The following is a 23,212-nucleotide window of genomic DNA, read 5'->3' on the forward strand; positions in this document are numbered from 1 at the left end:
ATAAAGCTGCCACGTGGAGCAAGGGCTCCTGAGGAATCCTGAGGGACCTCAGTCACCTAGACCGGAATTTCGCAATTCCTCCCAGAGGCCAAGCAGGGTGGGGTGGGCCACTGGCTGAGAGCGGCTACCACCTGCAGAGCCTCCCGGAAGGTGAAAGACAGTCTACAGCCTCTACCTCTCCCACACCCCAAGTCCTCTAGGAAGCCGAGGCCAAAGATAGAAGGGTGACTTTGGAAATGGAGGAAGGAGGCTGGGCCCAGCACCAGCTACTTGTAGATAAGGGCTTCCTTTTCTGCCTTCGGGAAATCCTGCCTGCTCTTCATTGACCTTTGACTCCAACCCACAGGAGGAGGCTTGTGAGCCCCGCCCCCTCACAAGGCTCTCTCTCTCTGAAGGGTCCATTTTTGGCTTCACCAGCACGAGTGAGGGGCTGTCCCCAAGGGCTTCACACCTTCTTCCCTGAGCCACCCCTGAATTAGGGCCTGGTGGAAAGAGGGGCCCAAGGCTACCACCACCTCATCCCCCAGTCTCCTTGACTGAAACCTAGTGAGACTGAGGAGGAATGTAGTATGTCAGGGCCCAGCCCGCCTCAGCCCTCCTCATCACAATAGGAGAGTTTCAGTTCCGGCTGCGGTGGAGTAGACAGACAGAGCCTGAGGCCCCTGAGTCATCCATCCCTCTTGAAGCCTTAGCCAGGCAGCCCTGAGCAGTGGCCCCTGGAAACTCTCCCAGGCTCCTGAGTCAAACAGAGAGGCTCTGGAGGGAAACCCATGCCCAGGCTCCCCTGCCCTGGGCACTGAAGGAAGTGTCTGGAGAGGAGCCAGAGTCTGGCTGGGAGCTAGAAATGGGCTTGGCAGAGGTCAGTGGGTGCCTTCTCATAACCAGCCTCAGGCTCAGGGGATGGGCCCGTGTGGCAGCTTTGGCCAAGGAATGGCAAGAACCTTCTGTTCTGCCCCAGGGAGGCATTCAGAGGCCACAGAGACACAGCATGTCCCCTGCGGGGGACAAGCCCAGCTCTGTCTCCTGAGTCCTGGGAAGAACTCTGTTTGCATTTCGTAGGTTTGCTTTCTTCCGGTCACCTTGTGGGCTTGGAGGGAGTGTCCTGTAGACTTTCCACTCAGGCTTCCCCCCGGGAGAGGAGAGCTCAGACCGGTCCCTATCCCGAAGCCAGTTTCTACCTGTGGATCGGTCCCACCACCCTACTTTCTCCACCTCAAATGGGGTCTTGGTTAAGTCTGGAAATGTTTATTTTGGCCTCTCACTGAAAGAAACATCTGTTTATTCATGTTGTTTCTGTGTATATGGGTGTGGATGTGCACCTGTCATGATGAATTGTGGAAGGTACAGCTTGCAGGAATGGATTCCCTCCTTCCAGTCTGTAGGTTGGGTGGCGTGGGTTCGAGGTCAGGTGGTCAGGCTTGGTGGCAAGCGGTTTCGTGCACTGAACCACCTCTCCTTACAGGTCCCTTCCCTCAGGCTGGCCAAGGCTCTAGCCCTTCCCTTTCCCGGGCACGAGCATCCCAGGGAGAGTCTCACTTCTTGGGGTTCATGGTTTCAGAGACGGGAGACAAGCGTCTCTTGAGCATGGCCTTATTCTTGTCAGGCCAACTGGCTCCGTGGGCTGTGGAACAAAAGGCAAGAAAGGGTTTCTCTGGGTTCAGAGAGTTCCTCAAGAGACAGGGCCTACATGTAGGAGCCACTAATTACCTGTCATTAGAAGTGGAGGCCACGTGTGGGACAGAACCCTCAACCCATGGGGTCTGACACTATCAACGGGTAGACTGGTGTCAAACATGTCTTGAATCATAGAACCCACCCTCCCCCACCCTCCCCCCCACCCCACCCCCACCCCCGCCGTGGAATCCACTAGAGAACTATTTGTTGTTGGGACAGTGTCTCAGTGGGGGGTGGGGCAGAAGACGTTGGCTTCCCCCCAGCTCCTGCCGCGCGGGCTTCAGTGGGCTCCGTTTGGACAATCAGGAATAGCAGTGTCTTTAATGTCCTGATACTGTCCTGAGACTGTAAAGCGGGGCTGGTGTGTGACTAACACTAACAGTGCGACACCTCTCTCATGCCCTGTATACGACATGCGTTCCAGGTACCGGGCCTTCATTTTCGTGCTGACGTTCCTGCTTTACGCCAGCTTCCACTTATCCCGAAAGCCTATCAGCATAGTGAAGGTAAGAGATCTTCGAGCCGGGCTGTCTGTCTATCCTGTCATCTGCCTGAAGTCCGGAGACTCCCGCAGCGGGAGGGCGGGAGAATGGGGCAGGGAGACTGCTGGAGACAGATTATTCTCGCATCTGACTTTTAGGGTCTTTTGTCATGTTTTATTTTCCTTTTTCAGAGACTCAAAGCTTCACCTTGTTTCATGCTTTATTCCCTCAGAGGCACATCTCCATCAGACTACAGCTCCAGAATTCCCAAACTTAATTAGATGTTTATGTGGTCTGGGTTTTCTTTCCTGGTGAATCCTGTCTTAAACGTTTCCCCAAGTGACTCCAACGCTTGGTGCAGTTTGACCCCTTGCCTGTTTCTGGGGCAGCCTGGGCAGGAGAGCAGGGGAAGGGCCGGGGACAGGTGTCCCACTGGACACCATGTCCTCGGTATTAACGGGAGAACTAGGAAGGAAGCGGGTATGTGTTCTCACCCCACGTTATTTGTGGGCCAATCTCAGGAGTGAATGGCTTCTGACTCCTGTAGAGGAAATAAGGATGCTACCCTGTGCCAAGATCAGCCTCTTTATGGCTCTGTTACCCACTTGCCTTCCATCTGTCAGTAGGGACCTGGTTCAGGACTCTGGTGCGGTGACCTTCCCAGCTGAGCAGGGCTAGCTGCCCTCAAAGGGCTCCCAGCATGGGAGACAAGGTAGGGGCCTGCTGCCTCTGGGGGCCTGTGTGCCCTCTCCAGCGTACTCATTTACTAAGAAGGTTCTGAAGCTTTTCCTTGGCTCCTGGTAGTCAGGAGTTTGCCATGGAAACAAAACACTTAGAAATCTTTAAGAAAGCGTGGTGGCGCATGCCTCTGATCCCAGCACTCGGGAGGCAGAGGCAGGTAGATCTCTGTGAGTCTGAGGCCAGCCTGGTCTACAGGGTGAGTTCCAGGACAACCAGGACTACACAGAGAAACTCTGTCTGGAAAGGAGAGAGAGGGAGGGAGGGAGGGAGGGAGGGAGGGAGGGGAAGAAAGGAAGGGAGGGAGGGGAAGAAAGGAAGGAAGGAAGGAAGGAAGGAAGGAAGGAAGGAAGGAAGGAAGGAAGGAAGGAAGGAAGGAAGGAAGGAAGGAAGGAAAAAGAAAGGTTTCAAAGAGACCTAAGAGTAGGAAAGTTGTCAGTGAGTGACATTAAAAGCTCCGGGTGTGACATGTGACAAGGGCTAGCCAGTGACCAGCCCTGGACATTTGAATGCTGTCTCTGTGACTCTTCCTGCTTAGAGAAATTCACACGTGGCTCGAGACAGAGGTATACCACAGAAGGCAAGGGCAGACCACCCCTGCAGGGGCCTGAGTGAGCACCTAAGACCTGGGATGAAGCACAGTCAGTCAGGGAGCCTTGCTGGGGCTTCCAGGACTGAGCTGGAAGGGTTGGGCCTGCATGGCGGGGGAGGGACAACTTCCTGTACCAGGTAGCAGGTGGAGTGTCACCATGGAGTCACTTGCCTGTGGGAGAGGTATGGTGAGGTGGGGGCTGGCCACCAGAGGGTCTCTGGGGCATGACCTGACCCTTGAACTCTACCTGATGAGTATGAGGGTTTTGCCAGGAAGTGGTGTGAGCATAGTCCAAGGTCACACTCTCCTTGCTTAGGTATGCAAAAGTCACCCTGGGTTTCTTGAGGAGGTGTCTTGGTTTGAACCAGACTTTAAGATTTATTTATTTTTATTTATGTGTATGAGTGTTTTGCCTACATGTATGTATGTACATTGTATGTATGCCTGGTGCCCTCAGAGTTCAGAAGAGAGTGCCAGATACCCCCAAACTGGAATTATGAACCATTGTGAGCCACTGTGTTGGTGTTGGGAACCAAGCCAGGGTTCTATACAAGAACAGCCTGTGCTCTTAACTCCAGCCTCAAGTCTCTGCTCTTGACAGTGCTGGCCCGGAGTCTCCAAGACAGCTAGTTACTTGCATATGGTCAGCATCTTGTAGGGTTCCCTGTAGCGCCCAGACTTGCCAGTGTCTCTGGGTGTGGGTTAGCCCTAGGCTGAGTCCCACAGGCTGTTCTGCCTCCCGATACAGGCAAGACTGTCTCCACATATGATTTAGACTTCACAGAGCCTTGGCAAGCATGCACTCACTTCAGCTCCGGCTATAAATGACACAAATGGCACCAGGGACAGGGAATGATCCTACCAGGGACCCCATGAGTCACCATCTGCAGTCTGTATTTCCCAGAAGGTTATAAACAAAGCTGGAATACATTTGCATACTGGACATGGACCCCGAGGCTGAGAATGAGCGGTGATTTGCCAGTGATTATGACTCATTTGTCAAGTGATGTTGGGTCAATCAGGGTTACACTTGCCCTGAATCATCACTGATTACTTTTATTTTTTCTCTGATTTAAAAAAAAAATGTACCTTTAAAAACACAATGATAAACCCAGGGCTGGGAGGACAATGTTGTCCCTTCCCATGATCCCCCACCTGCAGTCAGACATCTTTATTTGAAGCAGATGTCTTCCCTGGCTGGTAGACAGATGGGGTCCTTGTCCCCTTGGAGGGGAACTTTGGGGGACTCTCCCCCAGGCTGAGCCAGAGCAGAACCTGTACATAGATGGTTTCTCAGAGAATTATTTTTGCAGGGTCTCTGGAGTGCGTGGAGACAGCCCTCTTTGTGTACAGAATTGAAAATGGTAAAGACCCCAGGGCACACAGAAAAGCACAGTTAAAAGGGTCAGAGCTGTCAAGGAAAGCTGTTCTCTGAAAAGTTCCAGTGCTTCTTGGGGTCACAGGGAAAACCTCAGCAGAGATTTCCTTTATAGACAAGGTCTCAGGATGTGCCCTGTTCTGGCCTGGGACTCAAGTAGAGCACACTGGCCTCTAATTCACAGAGATCTGCCTGCCTCTGCCTCCCAAGTGCTAGGGTTAAAGGCGTGTGCTGTCATACCGAGCCAATTCTTTAATTGAATAAAAAATCCTAAAGTTTTTATGAAAAGGTGCTGCTTAAGAATTAATCATCAAAAGCTGGGTGTGGTGGCGCACTCTCTTTTAATCCTAGCACTCAGAGGCAGAGGCGGGCAGATCTGAGTTCGAAGTCAGCCTGGTTTACATAGTGAGTTCTAGGACAGCCAGAGCTACTTAGTGAGACCCTGTTTCTACAAAAACAAACAAATAAAAAAAAAAAAAAGAATCACCAGGGAAAGTATAAAAGATAACATTTTAATACAATAAAAAACATTTTGAAGTACCATAATCAAAGCCTTAGACTGAGAACAGGCAAAACTGAACAGAATAGTCTCGGGGAGGGTGCAGCTCAGTTTTTAGCACTTCAGCTGCTGCCTGGGATGGGTAATCTTGTCGACTTGATGGCTGAGTGATGCCAGGAGATGGGAGGATCCCCACAGATCACACACGCTCCGGCCTGTCAGCAGATTAACTACTGCTGGATTCAGATTTGAATAGACAGTTGGGAGGTGGACGAATCCTGAAGGAAGGTCTAGCTAGAGGAAATGGATCATTTGGGGGGGGGGGTCTTAGAAGGGCATAGCTTGCTTTTTTTTTTTTTTTTTTTTTGAGGCAGGGTTTTACTATGAAACCCAGGCTGGCCTTGGAAACTCACACCAACCCTGCCTCCGACTTCTGAGTCCTGCATCCCAGCATGGCCCACCACACCCAGTCAGTGTAAATGTCCTCATTGCAGTGTTGTTTATACTGACCCAAAGGGAAAGCGAAGTGCGTGAGCACATTCAGTAGGTGAAAGTTGGAGAAAATTATGATGAGTAAATGAAATAGGTGACTGCCTACGGGAACTGTCAAAGTCGAGCTGGCGACACAGAGATTCCCAAGGAGCATTTTGAGTAAAAAGTTAAGAAGTTAGGGCACTGGCCGGGCAGTGGTGGCGCACGCCTTTAATCCCAGCACTCGGGAGGCAGAGGCAGGCGGATCTCTGTGAGTTTGAGGCCAGCCTGGTCTACAAAGCGAGTTCCAGGAAAGGAGCAAAGCTACACAGAGAAAACCTGTCTCCAAAAAACAAAAAACAGAAACAAAAAAACAAACAAACAAAAAAGAAGTTAGGGTGCCTATAGCTGGGATCCACTATTCTTTTTTTTTTTTTTTTTTTTTTACTTTTTAAGTTACATTTATTTATCTTATGTGTGGGGAGGGTGCATTGGGAGGTCAAAAGGTGTCCTGTGGGAGTTGGGTCTCTCCTTCTACCATGGTCCTGGGGATTGAACTCAGGTGGTCAGGTCTGGTAGCAAGCGCCCGTGTCTGCTGAGCCCTTTCTCCAGCCCTGACGCACTCTTTTGACTGATCAGTTCTTTTGTGTGTGTGAGAGAGAAAGAGTATGTGAGCATACATGTGTGTGCATACATGTCTGTGTGTATGCAGATGCACATGTCTATACATGCATGTAGAGGCCAGAGATCAATTCCAGGGGTCATTCATTAATCATTTTCTACCTGGTTGTTTTGAGTCAGGGTCCCATTGGCCTAGAACTCACCAAGCAGGCTCACCTGGCTGGACCTCTCTGCCTGGAGACCTGCCTGTCTCTGCCTCCCCAATGCAGGCTTAAAAGCACTCACTGCCATACCCATCCCCACCCCCACCATGGGTTCCAGAGCTTTAACTCAGGTCCTCAAGCTTTCGAGGTGAACACTTTAACTGACCAGGCTAATCTCCTAGATCAGCCTGCTGTAACAGGCTGGTAGATTTTCTGTGGAGCTTGTTGGAAGAGAATCCTGAGAATTTTTGCAAAGGACACTGCTTTGACATAAACTATGATTGTCAATGGACACATCCCCTCCCCAAAATGCTTCTTTGACAATCAGCCCATGGGAGCCTACTGTGAGAATTCACTGCAGCCCAGTGTGAGAATTTGCTGGACTTGGCTTCATTATGCATACATGTCCTTATTCCCACCTCCACCCCATCCCCACCCCCACCCCTGCCACCCACCACTAGGATTTCAGACCAAACGTCATTGAAATGTTAAAATAGAGCAATGTTACTGAAAACTAATGTGCTCACTTAGAGAGTCCTTCATCCTTTGGAAGCAGCCTCCCAGCTGGGCTACAGGAGGGCAAAGATGACATTTCTAACATGAAAGGCTTGGGGAGGAGATGTGAGAATATGGTGTCCAGTGAGACCAGAGGTTAGCTTCAGGAGCTGTGCCCAAGCATCGAGTCAGTCCCCAGGCGCTGGCCCCAGGGGAAGGAGAGGACCTGGGCCATGCTCTGTGTGAGAAGTCCATCCTTCAGCCATCCGGTGACTCCAGTCATTGTCACGTTGGCTTCAGAGAGCTGATGGCCAGGGAGTGTACTGAGGTCAGTCAGTTAAAGCAGCCAACAGTAGTCCATGGTTCGAGTCTATGCCTGTCTGTGACCCTAACTAACCAGGATGCTAGGTGCCACTCCTGGTAGATAGTTAAGACCTGAAAACCTTGCCTGTGGCTGGCGGAAGATTTTGGATCGTTTCTAACCTGCTCTGATTTCCTTGGATGATGTTCCCCAGGCAGGTTAAGTCACAGAATTCTATGCTTATAAAATCCATATTCCTTACTTCCATGCAAGGCTAACATGCTCACTTAGTCCTGCAGATGATCCTCCTGGCCTGTGACTGTCCTCAGTGAGCAGCAGCAGAGAAGCCCCCTTGGGTGTGTTGTCCTTGAGAAAGAATGTTGTAGGGAAGGCAGAAATTCTCACCTATTAAGTAGCCAGGAAGCTGAGGTCTTGGTGGATCCTGAGCCGCCGCCAACTCCAACCCCCAACCCCCCCCCCCCCACACACACACACATTTAGCAGCTCTGGCAGGGGCAGCCAGGGGCCTGAATGGGGAAGGGCCGAGGGTCGGTGTTCTATCCAACACGACAGAGAAGCCAGAGCCTCTAATGGTACATCCATGCTGTCAGTGGAAGCTTGTGAGAAGATAATCAGTTTATGAAGTGGTGAGCTTTTGGGGTGACATTGACGTCAGAACAGCACAGGGGTGTGCACAAAGCCAGTGATGTAGAGGTGCCACATCGATGTGCTGTGCTGAGGCCTCGTGTCCAGCCAGGATGACCAAGGCAGCCTTTCAGACGACCTGCCCTCACAATAGCTACTCTGTCCTAATGGAGGTGGACAAGCTGGCCATGTGCATGGTGGCCGGGTGGCTTCTTGCCCAATGCTGTAGCAAGACCCGCTTTCTGTGCCAGCCTCGGGGCCCCTGTGACTCTCAGGATCCAGCTCAGGGAACTACCTCCAGGACACTGGAAGGATTCCTTGTCTCCTGAGGGGTATCCCCCTGCCCAGAAGGTCCTCCTTCGCCCATAGCCGAGGGGCCGCTTCACCTGAGCTCTGTGTGACACAGGACCTTTATTAAATCTAGTGCAGAAGACATGGATGTGAGAGTCAGGTCCCTGCTCCTCAGTTTCCCCAGGAGATAGTCCTGGCCTACTCCTGCCGGAAAAGTGGCTTCCTTCTGGGGGTGGCCCCATCCCACACACTGTATAGAAAGCCTAGTAGTCAGTATCCTAATCTCAGTTCTATAAGTGAGCAGTGGCCTCATGTGCAGATGGGGAGACCAAGGCAGGACACTGTGTGACTTGTTCTCAGCAGTCTGTCCTCACACTTCCCAGCTGGGTGGGTCAATATCTTGGCCACCTGCCTTGCTGACTTTTTATATATATATATATAAAATGAATGATCTGTGCACAGTAAAATGCATTCATCTTAAGCGGCTGGTTTGACCTGTCTTTGCCTGTACACCTGGGTACCCAGTACCTAAGTTAAGGTGGGGCTTTTCCAGCCCCCGTGTGCCAAGCCCCATTATCCCCCTTCTAAGCAGCCATAAGATCGATCCTGCCACAAGAGGGTCTCTCGTCCATGCTTGAACTCGTGGAAATGAAATCACGCAGCCTGTGCCGTGTTTTGAGACCTCGGCCCTGTTCTGGCAACACCTAAAACTTTTTCTTTCATTCCTCTGCAGGATTCAGTTGTCGGCATCCAGCACTTAACCCCTTCCTTCCCCAGGGACGGACCGTCAAGGAGGACTGGCATCTGGCCCTCAGCTTGGCGCTCTCTTGCCTGATGCTGTCTCCACTGTTCGGCCTTTAGAGACTGGTGGTGCTTGGGTTGGCTGTTTGGTCATGAGCTGGAGTTACTACAAAACGCTGCTGAAACCTACTGTCAGCAGCAGGAACTCCTGTGGGCCTCAGACGCCTACCAGAGGCCTCCTTCTGCTCAAAAAGCCATTGTTCTCTGAGGAGGAAAGCCACTCTGTCTGGTTGAGACATCCCAAGTAACCTTCTTTCTACCCCGCCATCCCTGTCTGCTGTAGGGCGAGCTCCATAAGCAGTGTGCTGCAGGGGATGAGCCTGAGCCCAGATTCAGTGGCCGGAGCAGCAATTCCAGGCATGGCCCCACCCACTGGCTCCTGGACAACGAGACCGACTGTGGCTGGGCCCCTTTCGGTGAGTTCAGATGCTCTGTTGCTCAGGGATCTTGGCAGCCACCCACTGGGGGTTCCTACAGCCTGGCTGGTCTCAGGACAGTGCTGCCATCCTCAAGTGTAAGTGTGTTTTGGTGACAACTGTCCCCTAGCAAACATGACTCAGGGTTAGGGTTAGGGTTGCAATCACCAGATCTTCCATGCCTACATGCAGAGGGGCCACCCCCTAAGTCAGCATGTATGTGCTGGGGAAGTCTCTAGAAGATAGCCTGTAGTGTGTGCCTGTCACACTTGGAGGTTAGGGCTTGCCAAGCAAAATCTGATGAGGGGTGCCGCAGGCCAGCCAGGTGACCTTGAAATTCGAAGTCAAACCCACCACAGCCAGTGTGGTTTGCATCAAAACCGAAGGACATATTCAAGGGCAACTTGAAAAAGACGTGGCTTTATTTTCCTTCCTTCCTTCCTTCCTTCCTTCCTTCCTTCCTTCCTTCCTTCCTTCCTTCCTTCCTTCCTTCTTTCTTTCTTTCTTTCCTTCTTTCTTTCTGTTTTTTCGAGACAGGGTTTCTCTGTGAAGCTTTGCGCCTTTCCTGGAACTCCTTTTGGAGACCAGGTTGGCCTCGAACTCTCAGAGATCTGCCTGCCTCTGCCTCCCAAGTGCTGGGATTAAAGGCGTCTGCCACCACCGCCCGGCTTATTTTCTTTCACAAGAAGCTGGCCAGTGGTTGGGCTACCGTGTGTCTTTGGAATTATTAGAGTGCCTCCCTTTTGAAGGGACTTGCAGAATATCGGTTTTGTATTTTATAGCCCAACTGTGGGACATATTGAATAATTCTGAGCCCTTCTGTTGATTCTCAAACCCACGCAGATAAGAACAACTACCAGCAGCTGCTTGGCGCCCTGGATTACTCTTTCCTGTGTGCCTACGCCATCGGGATGTACCTGAGGTAGGGGCATCCATGCTCTGACCCTTTCCAGTCTTCTGGGCCCTTCAGTATCAAAAATGTTCTTTCCTGTCATTGGACAGACCTAGAAGGTGGTAGATGTCCCCAGAGTTAGAGAGCAAATAAGTGGCTGGTTAAAAACTAGTTGATGTTGTCATCCCTACCATATTTTAAAATAACATTGCTGAAGAGTTAGAGAGATCGTTTGGTGGTAGGGTGTTTGCCTGGCATACATACACAGCATGTAAGAGAGCCTGGGTCCAAGCCCCAGAATTGGAGAAAAAGTAAGGAAAAGCATCATAGAGGCTAACAGCCTTCATCCCAAGAGACTTTGTTTAGAGCATGGAGCCTGGGAGTTTCGGGGAATCTCTGTAAGTGTTCAACTGCTTCTCTGAAAACCTCCTAACATGTGGAATCAAGACCCAGGGCCCGTCCTAGCCCAGGGACCCTGTGGTGTGTGATAGACAGACAAGCCATTCCTGCCAATGGTACATACAACCCCCTTATCAGAAGCAAATGCCACCTGATGATGCTCAGCTTGTGTGTATGAGAAAAGGATGCCCCAGTACCAGGGTATGAGGTATGCCTGGCCAAAGAGGCATAAGGTGTGGGCCTAGTCTCCACCAGCGTGCCAGCCACACACCCTCCTGAGGGCAAATGCTCCCGGTCTGTCTGACTGCACGCCAACACTGCAGTGTAGAGGGTTTTCCTCAGTTACTAGGAAGTGGTACTTAAACTTGGCTCTCCGCTGGGGCCAGTTTTATCCCCTAGCGAACACAGCGGTGCCTGGAAACATCTGCAGCTGTCACAGCTAAGGGAGGGAAATCTATCATCATCTAGTGGGCAGAGATGAGAGGTTCTGCTAAACACTCCAGGATGTAGCACAGCTGTCACTCCAAAGATGTCCGGCCCAAGAAGCCCAGCTTAGTAAATGAAGGTAGTTTCTCATGCGGCTCATCATTGAGTTTTTTTGAAATGGGGCCCTTGTGGGATATGAAGTCCATTCCGAAATCTCAGAAGAGAGGCCAGGGCACCTGCCACTTTACAGATGGGCTTTGTGCCATGACAAGTTACCACTGAGGTCTTGACCGTAGATGTCATGTGACCCTGTAGAGGAAATTAAAACATGGGAGATGGGTGCACCCAGGTCTTGCCTTGCAGGATCAGCGGGTGCAGCGTGGGTGTGAGTCCTCTGTGAATCAGATATGGTGTGGGGTGTTGTCCATTCCATCAGAATTGTCCTTTAGATCTCACAGAGAGGAGATGCCTGGTGGCACCAGGTGGCCATACTAGAGGACGCCTCTCAGTGGCAGCCAATGGCAGATGCTCTCAGCAGCCCATATGATTCATCCCCTTTGCCTAGGCAGGTTAGCAGCCCCTGAGACGTTCCCTAATCCCTGGAGTGAGCAAGGTGGAGCAGATAAGCCTTAGCTCTAGAATGCTCTCCAGTCTCTGTGATTAAGTTCTGTTCCCCTGAACAGTGTGTTGTCATTGTGCGTCACTCCGGTTTTCGTGTTCAAAGGTCATTTGCATGGTTCTAGGTCGATGTTTCCTGTTTGATGGGCACAGAAGGGAAAGCTTGCTGGCAGACAGGTTCTGGAGATGATGCGGGAACAATGGCGCTTGCTCCAGGTTGCTGCCCTCAGGCAGGCAAGCAGGCAGGCATCTGCCCACGTTCTCTGCTTGTTCTGGAGCCCTGGAGTGGTTATGTGGAAGGGAATGTGACTTGTGGATTTTCTAGAGTTTCTAAAGGTGTGTGTGCGAGCACGCGTGCGCGTGCGTGCGCGTGCGTGCGTGCGTGCATGCGTGCGTGCGTGCGTGCGTGCGTGCGTGTGTGTGTGTGTGTGTGTGTGTGTGTGTGTGTGTATAGGTATCCATGGAGGCCAGAAGAGGGCATCGGATCCCCTGGAGCTGGAGTTACAGGCAGTTAATTGTGAGCCTCCTGACGTGGGTGCTAGAAACCAACTCTCAGGTCCTCTAGAAGGACACAGTGCCCTTAACCAGTGAGCCGTCTCTCCAGCCCCTGTGAAGTTTTAAAAGATCACGTGGGGTCTTTTGTATCTGCTGAAATCCCGTGCGTCCTCGGTAGCGTTGGTAAAGGGGTAGAGGGTGGTGTCATATGATAGCAGCCTGTCCTGCATCTGCCCTGTTAGAAAGCTGGAGCCCTGCGGTGCCCATCACCAGCACAGTCTCACAGCCGACCTAACACCTGGATGTAGCTCACTTTCACCCCAAACAGCCCAGGAAGGTGAGACTCCTCAGGCCCCGCCCCTCTTGATGGGCCTGAGACACCAAATAAGAAAACAACGTGTCTTTCAGCCAGGCAGCAGTGGCCGCGGCAGGAAGTGGTTGGCCGGCCAGGCAGGGGAGTATGGTCCTAGCTGACCCACCCAACGGGTGTGTTCACACAGGTCTCTTGTTTACCGCTCAATGGGCCGCTTGCTTAGGGTCACAGGGGTCCTCTTTCCAAGTCATCTTCCACAGCTTAATGATGGACACTCTAAATGGCTCTGTCCCCTGGCTGTGTGTGTGGGATATAAAAGGCTTAAGGAGCAGGGCAGGTCCTGCTTTGGTAGGCAGTCATGGTGTGAGTCACAGCGTCTGTTTTATTGTTTGACCGTTGGTGATTTTTTATGAGAAATGAGCCTGGAAGTTTCCATGGGAGCGAGTGAGCTCCACAGAGAAACATCCCTGTCCGGTCTCCCTGGAAATGGTGGGGCTCCGAGGTCTAGAAGCCCAGGGAATGGCACAGGACATCCGGGAGGGAGACGTGGCCAGAGCTGTTGGCCGTGTGCTGTGTTTCCTCATGCTGGCCTCTTTCCTTGTTCCCTCAGTGGCATAATAGGGGAACGCCTGCCGATTAGGTATTACCTGACATTTGGGATGCTGGCCAGTGGCGCCTTCACAGCCCTGTTCGGCGTGGGCTATTTCTATAACATCCACAGCTTGGGATTCTACGTGATGACCCAGGTAAGGGCCTGATCCCACACTCACACTGTGAGGAACAGGATGGTGTGTACGTTCAGGTCCCAAAGCCCACCTCTGCTAAGAGAGCCAGGGGCAGGCAGATGCTGGTGAGGGGCAGACCGGCACCCTTCCGAGGTCAAGTCTCCAGCCGCTGGCACAGGAAGGCCCTCCTCCCTTGCGCTCTAGCACCTGAATGGCTACTTCCCGTTTCAGGAGCTGTCAGTCTGGCAGGTCAGTGAGTTGTGAAACCTTAGTGATCACTCCAAAGTGGCCGTGGGGGTGGCCAGGGTGGGTAAGAAGGGTTGGCTTGGAGCAGAGCCCGCCCGAACAGAGCTATGAGACCTTCCTTCACTGCAGGGCCTGGGGCAAAACAGAGGTGCTGGAGGTGCAGGCAGTGGGGGGACCAGAAGCCCAGCTTGCCCTCCTGGAGAGCCCAGCCTTTGTGGGACCGCTTGGCTTCTGCCCTCTCCTGCAGTTCTGTGGGTAAATATTGACTAACAAAGGAAATGGGGCTGCCCAGTTTCTCCAGGTGGCCAAGGGCGGGGAAGGTGTGATTAAAAAAAAAAAAACCAAAGCAACTCTTGTTTAATGTTGCTTTTCGCAACCGTGCCATTGAGCTTAATAAAGCTGAACTGCTTTCTTACAAGCATGCTTTGTTCTTGCCTGTGGCTAGGTACCCCTGGAGGAATCAGTTCTAGGACATCTGTGTTAGCAAAGTCCGTGGCTGCTCAAGTCCCGTGCATTAAGCAGCGTAGGGCTCACATAGCTCCCATGCACGTCTTCCTGTAGATTACTTATCTCTAGATTATTTATAATAACTTATAGCTGAAGTTTTTTCCAATCCCGCTCGGCTCCCATGGCCCTGTAGCCCCTTGTACCCAAGTAAGCACACATTGGCTTATATTAATTACTAACTGTATGGCCTAATGGCTCAGGCTTCTTGCTAGCTAGCTCTTTCATCTTCAATTAACCCATTTCTATAAATCTATACCTTGCCCCGTGGCTCGTGGCTTACCGGTATCTTTACATCTTGCTTCTCATGGTGGTGCTTGGCAGCGTCCTGACTCAGCCTCCTGCTTCCCAGAATTCTCTGCTTGTCCCGCCTATACTTCCTGCCTGGCTACTGACCAATCAGCATTTCGTTTATTAACCAATCAGAGGAACACGTTCACAGCACAGAGTGATATCCACAGCAATAACTAACCCAGTGTGAGTGCTGTGCCTCTTGCTGCCATACTGCTTAGGGAACATGGACCATTCGGTATGGATGCAGCCATCGCAGGCCCAACAATGCATTTGATCCTTCTGCTTTCACTCCTTGGGTGCAGAAGCTCGGGACCTTAACGACAGGCAGAGTTAGAACAGGAGGAAAACAAGTCCCCAGAGTCCCAGCATGCTCCTCTAGCAGAGGCCCACTGCCGATCCAGGAGCAGCAGCGGGTGGCATGCTGCCCTCTGCATGCCTCCTGGAGGACCCACTGTCCAGTGAAACAGTCTGCACTGGGCCGGGCTCTTTGCTATGGCCTCAGTTATGACGACACCAAAGTGAACTTCCCTGATCCCTTCGTTAAATGCAGGTCCAGCACCTGCTGGGAGAGGGCGGGAATGCATGCCAGCTGGGTCAAGGCTGGGTTGGCTTCTGAGAAGGAATCTTCATCGTGGGCAGTCAGGGAAGACATGCCATTTCTAAGCTGAATTTGTAGCAGTTTATAAACGAGTCTATAAAGAGAAAAGTTCTTGTCTTTACAGAATGTTTAGATTCCAAGGAGTCTGGAATGCTTGAGCCCGACCTGTCAGAATGTTCCTAGCTGAGCGTCCTGGCTGGGTTGGCTTTATTTTTATTCATTCATTCATTCATTCATTCATTTATTTATTTATTAGTTTTTCAAGACAGGGTTTCTCCGTGTAGTTTTGGTGCCTGCCCTGGAACTCGCTCTGTAGACCAGGCTGGCCTCGAACTCACAGAGATTCACCTGGCTCTGCCTCCTGAGTGCTGGGATTAAAAGTGTGTGCCACCATCGTCCAGCCTTATTTTTCATTTTTTATTTTTAGTTTTAGTTTTTTGAGACAGGGTTTCTCTGTGTAGCCCTGGCTGTTCTGGAACTCACTCTATAGACCAGGCTGGCCTCGAACTCACAAGATGGGCCTGCCTCTGCCTCCCAAGTGCTGGGATTAAAGGTGTGTGCCGCTACCGTCCAGCTATTTTTAACTTTTATAGACAGTCTCATATGTAGCCCAGGCTGGCTTCAAATTCACAACATTCTTCCTAAGTACTAGGGTTATAGGTTTAAGCCACCATATAAGGCTTGGGTTGGTTTTTTTTTTTTTTTTTTACTTTTCTCATGTGTGTGTGGGTTATTTTATTTTTGAAATGAGGTCTTATTGTGTTACCCAGGGAGATGTCAATCTCCCATCTTCAACAGACCCCCTGCCTCAGCCACCTTAGAAACTAGGATGGCAAGCATGTACCACTATTCTTGGCTTATACACACTTTATAATAGATCCATGCTTCTATATATTTTATGTATATGAGCTACATATGTATTTTAAATTTCATAGCTTAATCTACATATAAATGTAAAACTCACTTCTCCCCTTCGGTGGTTGAGACTGACATAAAGTGCTGTTATTTTTGTGTGAGCCCCAGCACAGGGAGGATGGGGAGGGACCAGTGTCTCCCCTCAGGCAGCCTTCTTGCCTACCTACAGATCCTTAACGGGCTGGTGCAGACCACAGGCTGGCCGAGTGTCGTCACGTGCCTCAGCAACTGGTTTGGAAAAGGAAGGTGAGGAGAACATGGCCCCTCTTCAACAGCGTTTTGTTGTTGTTGTTGTTGGTGGTGGTGGTGGTGGTGGTGGTGGTGGTTTTTTTTTTTTTTTTAGCTTCTGACAAAAACTAGACCACATTATTTTCAGGTTTTCTTTCAGCCTATTTCAGGAACATTAGTGAGGCTCCTCTTAGAAGCAATGTACTTACTGAAACCTCTAAGATGGAGGCTCTACAGTTCCCATGGGGCTCCAGCCTTCAGAACCTATGTACCCTCAGATCAGTCTTCTCCCCGGCCACTTAGGCAGGGAGTAATGACCTGGACTCCACACCAGAGGGCTGTGTGGCCTCTGGCCTCAGCTTCCACCACGCTTGTGGAACACAGAGTCTGGACCCCTACCCCAGGCCCCTTGAACTGGAGTCTGCATCTGGCCGTGGAGTTTGAGACAACATTCTGGCAGAGGTCACCCAGTCCATAATTAGCCGGCCTGGCCCAGCTCTGGGGATCCCAGGACAGTGCAGTCAGTCACTTGTAGCCCCTGCCCAGCTTCGCTGGGGTGAAGTAACCATAGAGACGCCGCCCAAGATGGAGACGCTAAAACGGGAGACGGATTCGGAAGCCCGATTTAGAAAGCCCGTTTTAGTCATTTGGCGTGTGTGTGCCGGTACGAGCTGCTGCTGTCACCACGCTAGTCTAGTCGACCGACTACCACGTTTGTGGAGGCACCCGTTGAAATCCCGAGCCTTCCAAGAATTGTAGGAAAAGTCCCCTGTCCTCTTTGAATCGTAGACTCGGGGATCTCTGAGCAAAGGTGGGCTCCGCGCCGATGCAGCCGGCGGCAGAATGAAAGCACGGGTCTCCGGGGAGCAGCCGCAGCCGCAGCCGCAGCCGCAGCCGTGCAGCGGCGGCGCCTGCAGACGGAGCCTCAGTGGGGCCAGTCTAGCTCCTCTGCCCCAGCTCTGGGGCTGCCATGCTCTCGCGCCCGTCTTGCATGTGGACCCCGTTTTGGCCCCACTGTACCCACTCACTGTCCCATGACGCTGTGTTGTAGGCGTGGCCTGATCATGGGCATTTGGAACTCCCACACCTCCGTGGGCAACATCCTGGGGTCGTTGATTGCCGGCTACTGGGTGTCCACATGCTGGGGACTGTCGTTTATCGTGCCCGGGGCCATCGTGGCAGCCATGGGGATCGTGTGCTTTCTCTTTCTCATTGAACGTAAGTATACATGGCTCTAGAAATGGACACCTGGGCTTTCATCTTCAGGGCAGGTTAGTGCGGGCTGCAGTGCCTTGGGTGCCCGTGTTCACCCTGGCTGTCCCCTAGCCAGGCCCCGTACAGACTTTCCCAGCAGCCCATTCTCTCCTAGTCTTGCTCAGGTTTTCTGCTCTCTCCCCAGTTTCTTGGGTGACCCTTGTGGAAATTCCTTCCCCCTCATTTTATGGTCCCCATCCTTCCCTCAGCGCGGCGGCGTGTCTGCGTCACCAGGAAGTCTCAGGTCTTCCTCGTACATACATCCGAGGGCACAGGCCCCGCCTGCATGGCTGTCCCTGCTTACCCCGGCCACCTCCACGTGCTGACATGGACTTGACCAGCTTGTGTACTTTGCGATAAGCTGCGTCTCGGACAAAGTCATAAAACCGTGGTGTGGCTGAAAGCCATATATCTTATTAGGTGAAGTGTCTCTGGGAAAGTGAAGTCCATGCTCTATTCTGGTCAGCCCTGGACTTCTGATTTAACAAATATTGAAACTAACTTTTCAAGCAAAGAATCTTTGAGCAGGCCCTGCTGCGGTCACTCTGATCCTCAGCCTGGTCCTGGTCTCATAAGATAGTCTGACCATTTAGTTCTTAGATTTTTTTTTTTCTTGAGGCAAGATGAAAGCACATGGCTCTGGGGTATCAGGGTGGTTTCCCAGCCTCTGTCCTCATCTCCAGGGCTCCAGCCTCTTGACTCTGCACACACTGACCTTGCCCCCACCCCCAGTTTCCACACCACCCTCACCCAAGAAATGAACATGTGTTAGTGGGTTCAGTTCCTCACTTCTCCCCCCCCCCCCCCCCCCCCACTGCTCAAGCCAATCCGTTAGTTTTTCAGTGATCTCCATCTTGCCAAGCAAGGGAGATGTGGCCCTCTCGGCCAGCCCTCCTGGTAGGTGAAAACGGAAATGGACAGTCAGACCTGGAATTTGGATGTGTGGTCTATGGGCAGAATGGGTGATGTGGGCTGCTCCCTACCCCCATTTCACAGTGTTCCCCAGAGTCCCAGGAAATGGCAGGCAGGCTGGCAGGCTGGTGGTCCGGCCCCAGCAAGTGTACTGTGGGATAGGCAAGGCCTTGTGGCTGCTGTCCTAAGGCAACCGGTTACCTAGCTGGCAAGTCCCTGGAGTTCTTAGAAAGGCCACTGTGCCACCTGTCTTCCTGGGCCTTGTCCCCTCCCCTCCCCAGGTATTCATCTTACTGATATCTGGAGAGTGACAGTCCCACCTCGCTAAGGCTCCCGGCCCGGCCCCGTGTCTGCCCTGTCCCACTTCTGGAGTCCCCTGGGAGTGTGCTCTCTTCTTTACCTGATGGGGGGAGCTGGTTCTGGGTAAGGAGGATGGAAGCAAGCATAGAGGGTGTGGCACTGGCTACATAGGCTTGATGCTGCCATTCAGCTCGGTCGGGGACAGGGCATTGTCCCCTAGTTAGGACAGAATTATCCAGAACAGTGGACCTCTGTTTTCACCTTTTGGTCACCAACCCGGAGCCTCCTTCTTAGGAGCTCCCTCCTGCTGTTCATGGACAGGATGATCCCGAGACAACTGTCTGTCAGGCTCCTTGGACCCGGTGCCCCACATCCCAGGGTGACCCACTCTCCTCCTTGCCTGTTACTGCATGACCTTGGTCCTGTTCTTCCTTGTCCACCCTAGGGTAGACTGTCTCCACCCCTCAGGCCAACCCAGCCTTGCAGCCAGCTGCCTGGGCTGGAAGCCACAGACCTGGCGTTGCCCATTTCTCGGGGAAGTTTTGCTGGAGCCAATGTGCTCAGGACCATTCCTCTGAGCTGGTCTGTGTCTTCTGCCTACCCAGTCCTTCTTGGCCCTGAACAGGAAGGTGGTTTGCTGCTGGTGGGGGGGTATGCTAGTGCCAGGGCATAGGGACAAAGCTGGGACCCCGAGCCTGGGCTCAGGATTGGCCTCTGGTAGTGGTCATCCCTCCTCGGTTCCCTGGGTTGTTATATGTAATCTATCAGCGTCTGGTGGTCACTGCCGAGTGTGAGGAAGACCACCTGCCATCTAGTCAAAGCTCACTGCTCTGTTCACCGCCATGCCTGTCCTCATACCTTCACGCTATGCCCTCCCGATGTGGGCCCCAGTTCCCACGAGCTGGTTTGCCTCCTCAGCCACCTCCCACCCCTGCTTCCGCCTCTCTTGGGCACTTCACTGAAGTGGCTTGTCCCCCATACCTGTCCCAGGCCACAGGCCTGGTCATGGTGCCTTGGTGGCCCCTTCCCCTCCCCGTTCCCTGCACAATACAAGGCTGTCTCAGGGCCTGGTACTCAACTGTGCTCTGCTTCCGTCTGGATATGGTTGTGCTCCCCACAAGGACGGCTCCCCTGTGCCGTGCCAGCCACGCCCGAGGTCACCTCCATCTCCTACACTTTTACAAGAAGAGCTGAGCTTGACCCTGCTCCCTGCCTTGGGATTGAGACCCCCGTCCACCCTGCTTCTTCAGTCTGTCATAACTGGGACATTTTCCTGGGTGGCAGGCAGAGAATGTCCCATGCGGCCTGCTGCCTGCATCCCAGACACTGCGTCAGGCTCCAGGGCTGTTCTCACGCCTTCTCTCTGAAGTACACAGGGTTCAGGGACAAGCCCTGCTTGCTTGGGGAGCTGAGTGACCACCCAAGGCCCAGTAGGCCACTGGATGAGTTTCAGGTGGCGGGACAGGCAGGACCTCTTCGTGACCCCTCACTCCTTGCAGTGACACTGGCATTCTGTTTTCTCTGGCGGCCGTCTGATCTCCTCACTTTTATTTCTTAGACGTTCCCCGCCCATTATAAACGCCGTTCTGACAGTGCTCTGGCTTTGTGTTCCATCTGAGCGCTCCACGGGTCCACTGTGTCCTTAGCTCCGGCTGACGTACCAAACCGTCAAGTCTTTCCATATTCAAAGTCGTGTCCACCACACCCGTGGGCCTGGCACTTCCTGGAGGGGAGCTGGGCAGTGCCCTCACCTCCTAGGCCTTTGGCCCCGGGCTGCCTTTCTTCCTTCAGTTTCTGTTTATTCAGTGAGAGCCACCCGATGGTGGTGTCTTGTTCTCTTCAAATGAACCTTATTAACGTACATTCAAGGGCACACGGCTAATAAAAATGACAGTCATGAAACATGCCCGTCCACTCCCGTAGTCCCCTCTTTTGTTACTGTTTTTGTGAGAAGAGACCCTGAAACCACTCACTTAGCAGGAACGCCCGGTGAAGAGCGCTCCCGTTACCAGCCGCACCCTAAGGACTGCCGAGGGCCCCGGGTGGGTTCATTTGCTGTGGGCAGCCATGCTCAGCCACCCTGTCTCCTCTGTGTTCTTTCAGATCCGAAGGACATCAAGTGCTCCTCCACCCTGCCCACGGTAAGCGCTCCTCCGTCTCCTGTTCCCTTCCAGAACAGCCTAGTCCTCTTTGCAGCCCACACTGCCAGAAGGAAGGGAGAGGCTGGCCACAGCCTCACACATGACAAGAATCTCTCTCTGCCCACATCGCCACCTACCAAGCCCTTCCTGCTGACCCTCAGCTCCACTGGCAGAGGCTGTCACCACAGCCTGGCCTGACATCCCTCAGTGACCCCCATTTCTGTCGGCATAAAATCGCCCTTAACCTGTTTGCCCTCTGCCCTGTGAGGTGTTAGGACCTTCCCGTGGACAGCAAGCAGACCCGAGCTCTCAGCTCTGGGGACAGTGCCTGAACCGGGCAGCAGAGGGCACCAGAGCCCCTTCCGGTTGAGGCTCAACAGCTGTGGGCTGGGGGTGGTGTAGGGAGCGGGGCATTCTGGTTCTTTAGAAACCACAACAAAAGTAAGCAAAGAAGACGACTGTATTCTGGAAGAGTAGCTGTGGTTGACATTTGAAAGGGTTCTCAAAGCCATGTCCCTGCCGAAGCGTAGATTTCAGAGTCCAAGCTTACAGAACCAGGGATGTTTCCACTGTGATTTAAGGCCTCTACGAGTCACGTGGGTGGATAACCTCTAGATGCATTAGAACCTGGACACTCGCTTCCTCGTGGGAACATCTGTCCCTCTGGACAGCTGTGGCCACACCTGGGGAAGCGAGATGTCTTAGAAGTGATTTCTTCCTCACAGCCAGCTCCAGACATACAGGGATCAGGCCAGGCCCAAGCTACTGGTTCTCCCCCCCCCCCCCCCCCCCCGTGTGTGTGTGTGTGTGTGTGTGTGTGTGTGTGTGTGTGTGTGATGCGATGCAGAGTTAAGTCTGGGCTAGGTCTACCTGATTCTCTCCCCATACATGATCTTGGCCAAAAAGCCAAAGTATATTTTAATTTTCTCCTTTTCAAATGTCTGAGTGAGTTCCTGGGGTCTCCCAGAGCTCAGCTGTCCTGAGGGTTCTGTGGCAGGCTGGGCGGGAATCATAAACAGAACAGCGGGTACTTCCAGCCTCTTAACGTTTCACAGTGGGGTTCAGCTTCACCACATGAAGTCATGGGGGTGCTCAGCCATAGCACAGCAGAACTGAAGGGGGGGAAAATGTCAGAATTCAAGACTTTTGTGTTTCATCTTAAGTGAGGCAGGCCCACAGAATGGGAATATTTGCAAATTGTGTCTTGGGAGGGGCCTACATTTAGACTACTTAAGGAAGCCGCTGCTAAGCTGTTAGTAAAACAATCATTAGTGAAGCAATCCATGCACTTCACAAAGCATCCAGAAGAGGACAAATCTAGGGGGACGGTCGAATCAGGGGGTGTGGGCCTAGGGAGGGTACAGGTGACAGACTCCTGTCTCTAAAGGTGAGGAACATTCTGAGCCTGAGGTCAGTGGTGGACACAAGGCTCTGGCTCAACAGACCACTGAACCGTGAGCTTTCAATGAAGTGGTGCAGTGTGGGTGTTTGGAATTTTCCCAGGAAGTCACGAAACAGCAGCATATTTCTGGTCATTTATTGTATTTTTCCCTCATCATTTTTCTGCAGTGACAGAAGTGTTCCTTTAAAAAATGTATTAGCTTTTAGTGTGTAAGCATTTGTCTGCATGTATGTGTATTCACCGTGTGTGTGCACTGCCCATGGAGGCAGAAGAGTACATTAGATCCCCTGGAACTGCAGTTAAGAAGGTTGTGAGCTGTCATGTGGGTGCTGGGGCTAGAACCCGGATCCTCCGGAAGAGCAGTCAGTGCCCTTAGCCACCAAGCCATCTCCCCAGCCCCAGTCCAAACATTACTGAGGAACTCTCTAATGAGATGCTTTTCTTCCAGCATTCCAAAGTCTCTGAGAACGGCATCAACAGATTTAGACTGCAGAAGCAAACCGCACACACTGAAAAGAACGGACCTCTGGTGAGTGGCACGTGGCTCCCACCTGCTGGGCCGTCTTCAGAGATTGAGAAGCATCTCTGAGTCCTGTGGGCCGACTGGCTGTCCCTGTGCCTCAGTCATGTCTCGGGCATCCAGGCTCTTTAAACCACTGGGTTTGTTTGTATTCCTAAAGGGCGTTTGAGGTTCCTTTGGTGGCTTTCTCTGGACAGTCAGCTGCACTCACATGTCTTCGATCAACTCTGAAAGCCATTCATCCATCCAGTAGTTGTTTGCGAGCCAAGGAGTCCGCTGCTCGTGGTTGTGTTAGGGCTGAGGAGGAAGGTGCAGATGGGAAGTGGGCCGAGGCCTGGGCCACCTGGTGCCCCAAGTGGAGAGGTAGGGCAGGCAGGTGCTGTTCCAGCTGGGCCCAGCAGGTGTCGCTGCAACACAGCTGTA

At 52.4% G+C, this 23,212-nt stretch overlaps 1 protein-coding gene and 1 long non-coding RNA gene across 3 annotated transcripts in view; one reads left to right on the forward strand and one right to left on the reverse strand.

The window, feature by feature from the left end:
• Slc37a1 (solute carrier family 37 member 1) overlaps positions 1 to 23,212 on the forward strand; it is a 65,773-nt gene that overhangs the window by 21,220 nt on the left and 21,341 nt on the right. For both annotated transcript variants that reach the window (XM_042266706.2, XM_042266705.2), the window contains exons 3-10: positions 2,099 to 2,180; positions 9,475 to 9,607; positions 10,451 to 10,529; positions 13,361 to 13,496; positions 16,202 to 16,278; positions 17,312 to 17,478; positions 20,830 to 20,867; positions 22,718 to 22,798. In XM_042266706.2, the coding sequence (XP_042122640.1) occupies positions 2,099 to 2,180; positions 9,475 to 9,607; positions 10,451 to 10,529; positions 13,361 to 13,496; positions 16,202 to 16,278; positions 17,312 to 17,478; positions 20,830 to 20,867; positions 22,718 to 22,798 (793 nt within the window). The remainder of the gene's footprint in view (positions 1 to 2,098; positions 2,181 to 9,474; positions 9,608 to 10,450; positions 10,530 to 13,360; positions 13,497 to 16,201; positions 16,279 to 17,311; positions 17,479 to 20,829; positions 20,868 to 22,717; positions 22,799 to 23,212) is intronic.
• Positions 1,239 to 1,816, reverse strand: LOC143270032 (uncharacterized). Its single transcript, XR_013046889.1, has 2 exons — positions 1,708 to 1,816; positions 1,239 to 1,621 (listed from the first exon to the last, which is right to left on the reverse strand). It is a non-coding gene; the product is annotated as an uncharacterized LOC143270032 (long non-coding RNA).

Source organism: Peromyscus maniculatus, chromosome 21 (genome assembly GCF_049852395.1).
Source record: "Peromyscus maniculatus bairdii isolate BWxNUB_F1_BW_parent chromosome 21, HU_Pman_BW_mat_3.1, whole genome shotgun sequence".
Taxonomy (NCBI): domain Eukaryota; kingdom Metazoa; phylum Chordata; class Mammalia; order Rodentia; family Cricetidae; genus Peromyscus; species Peromyscus maniculatus.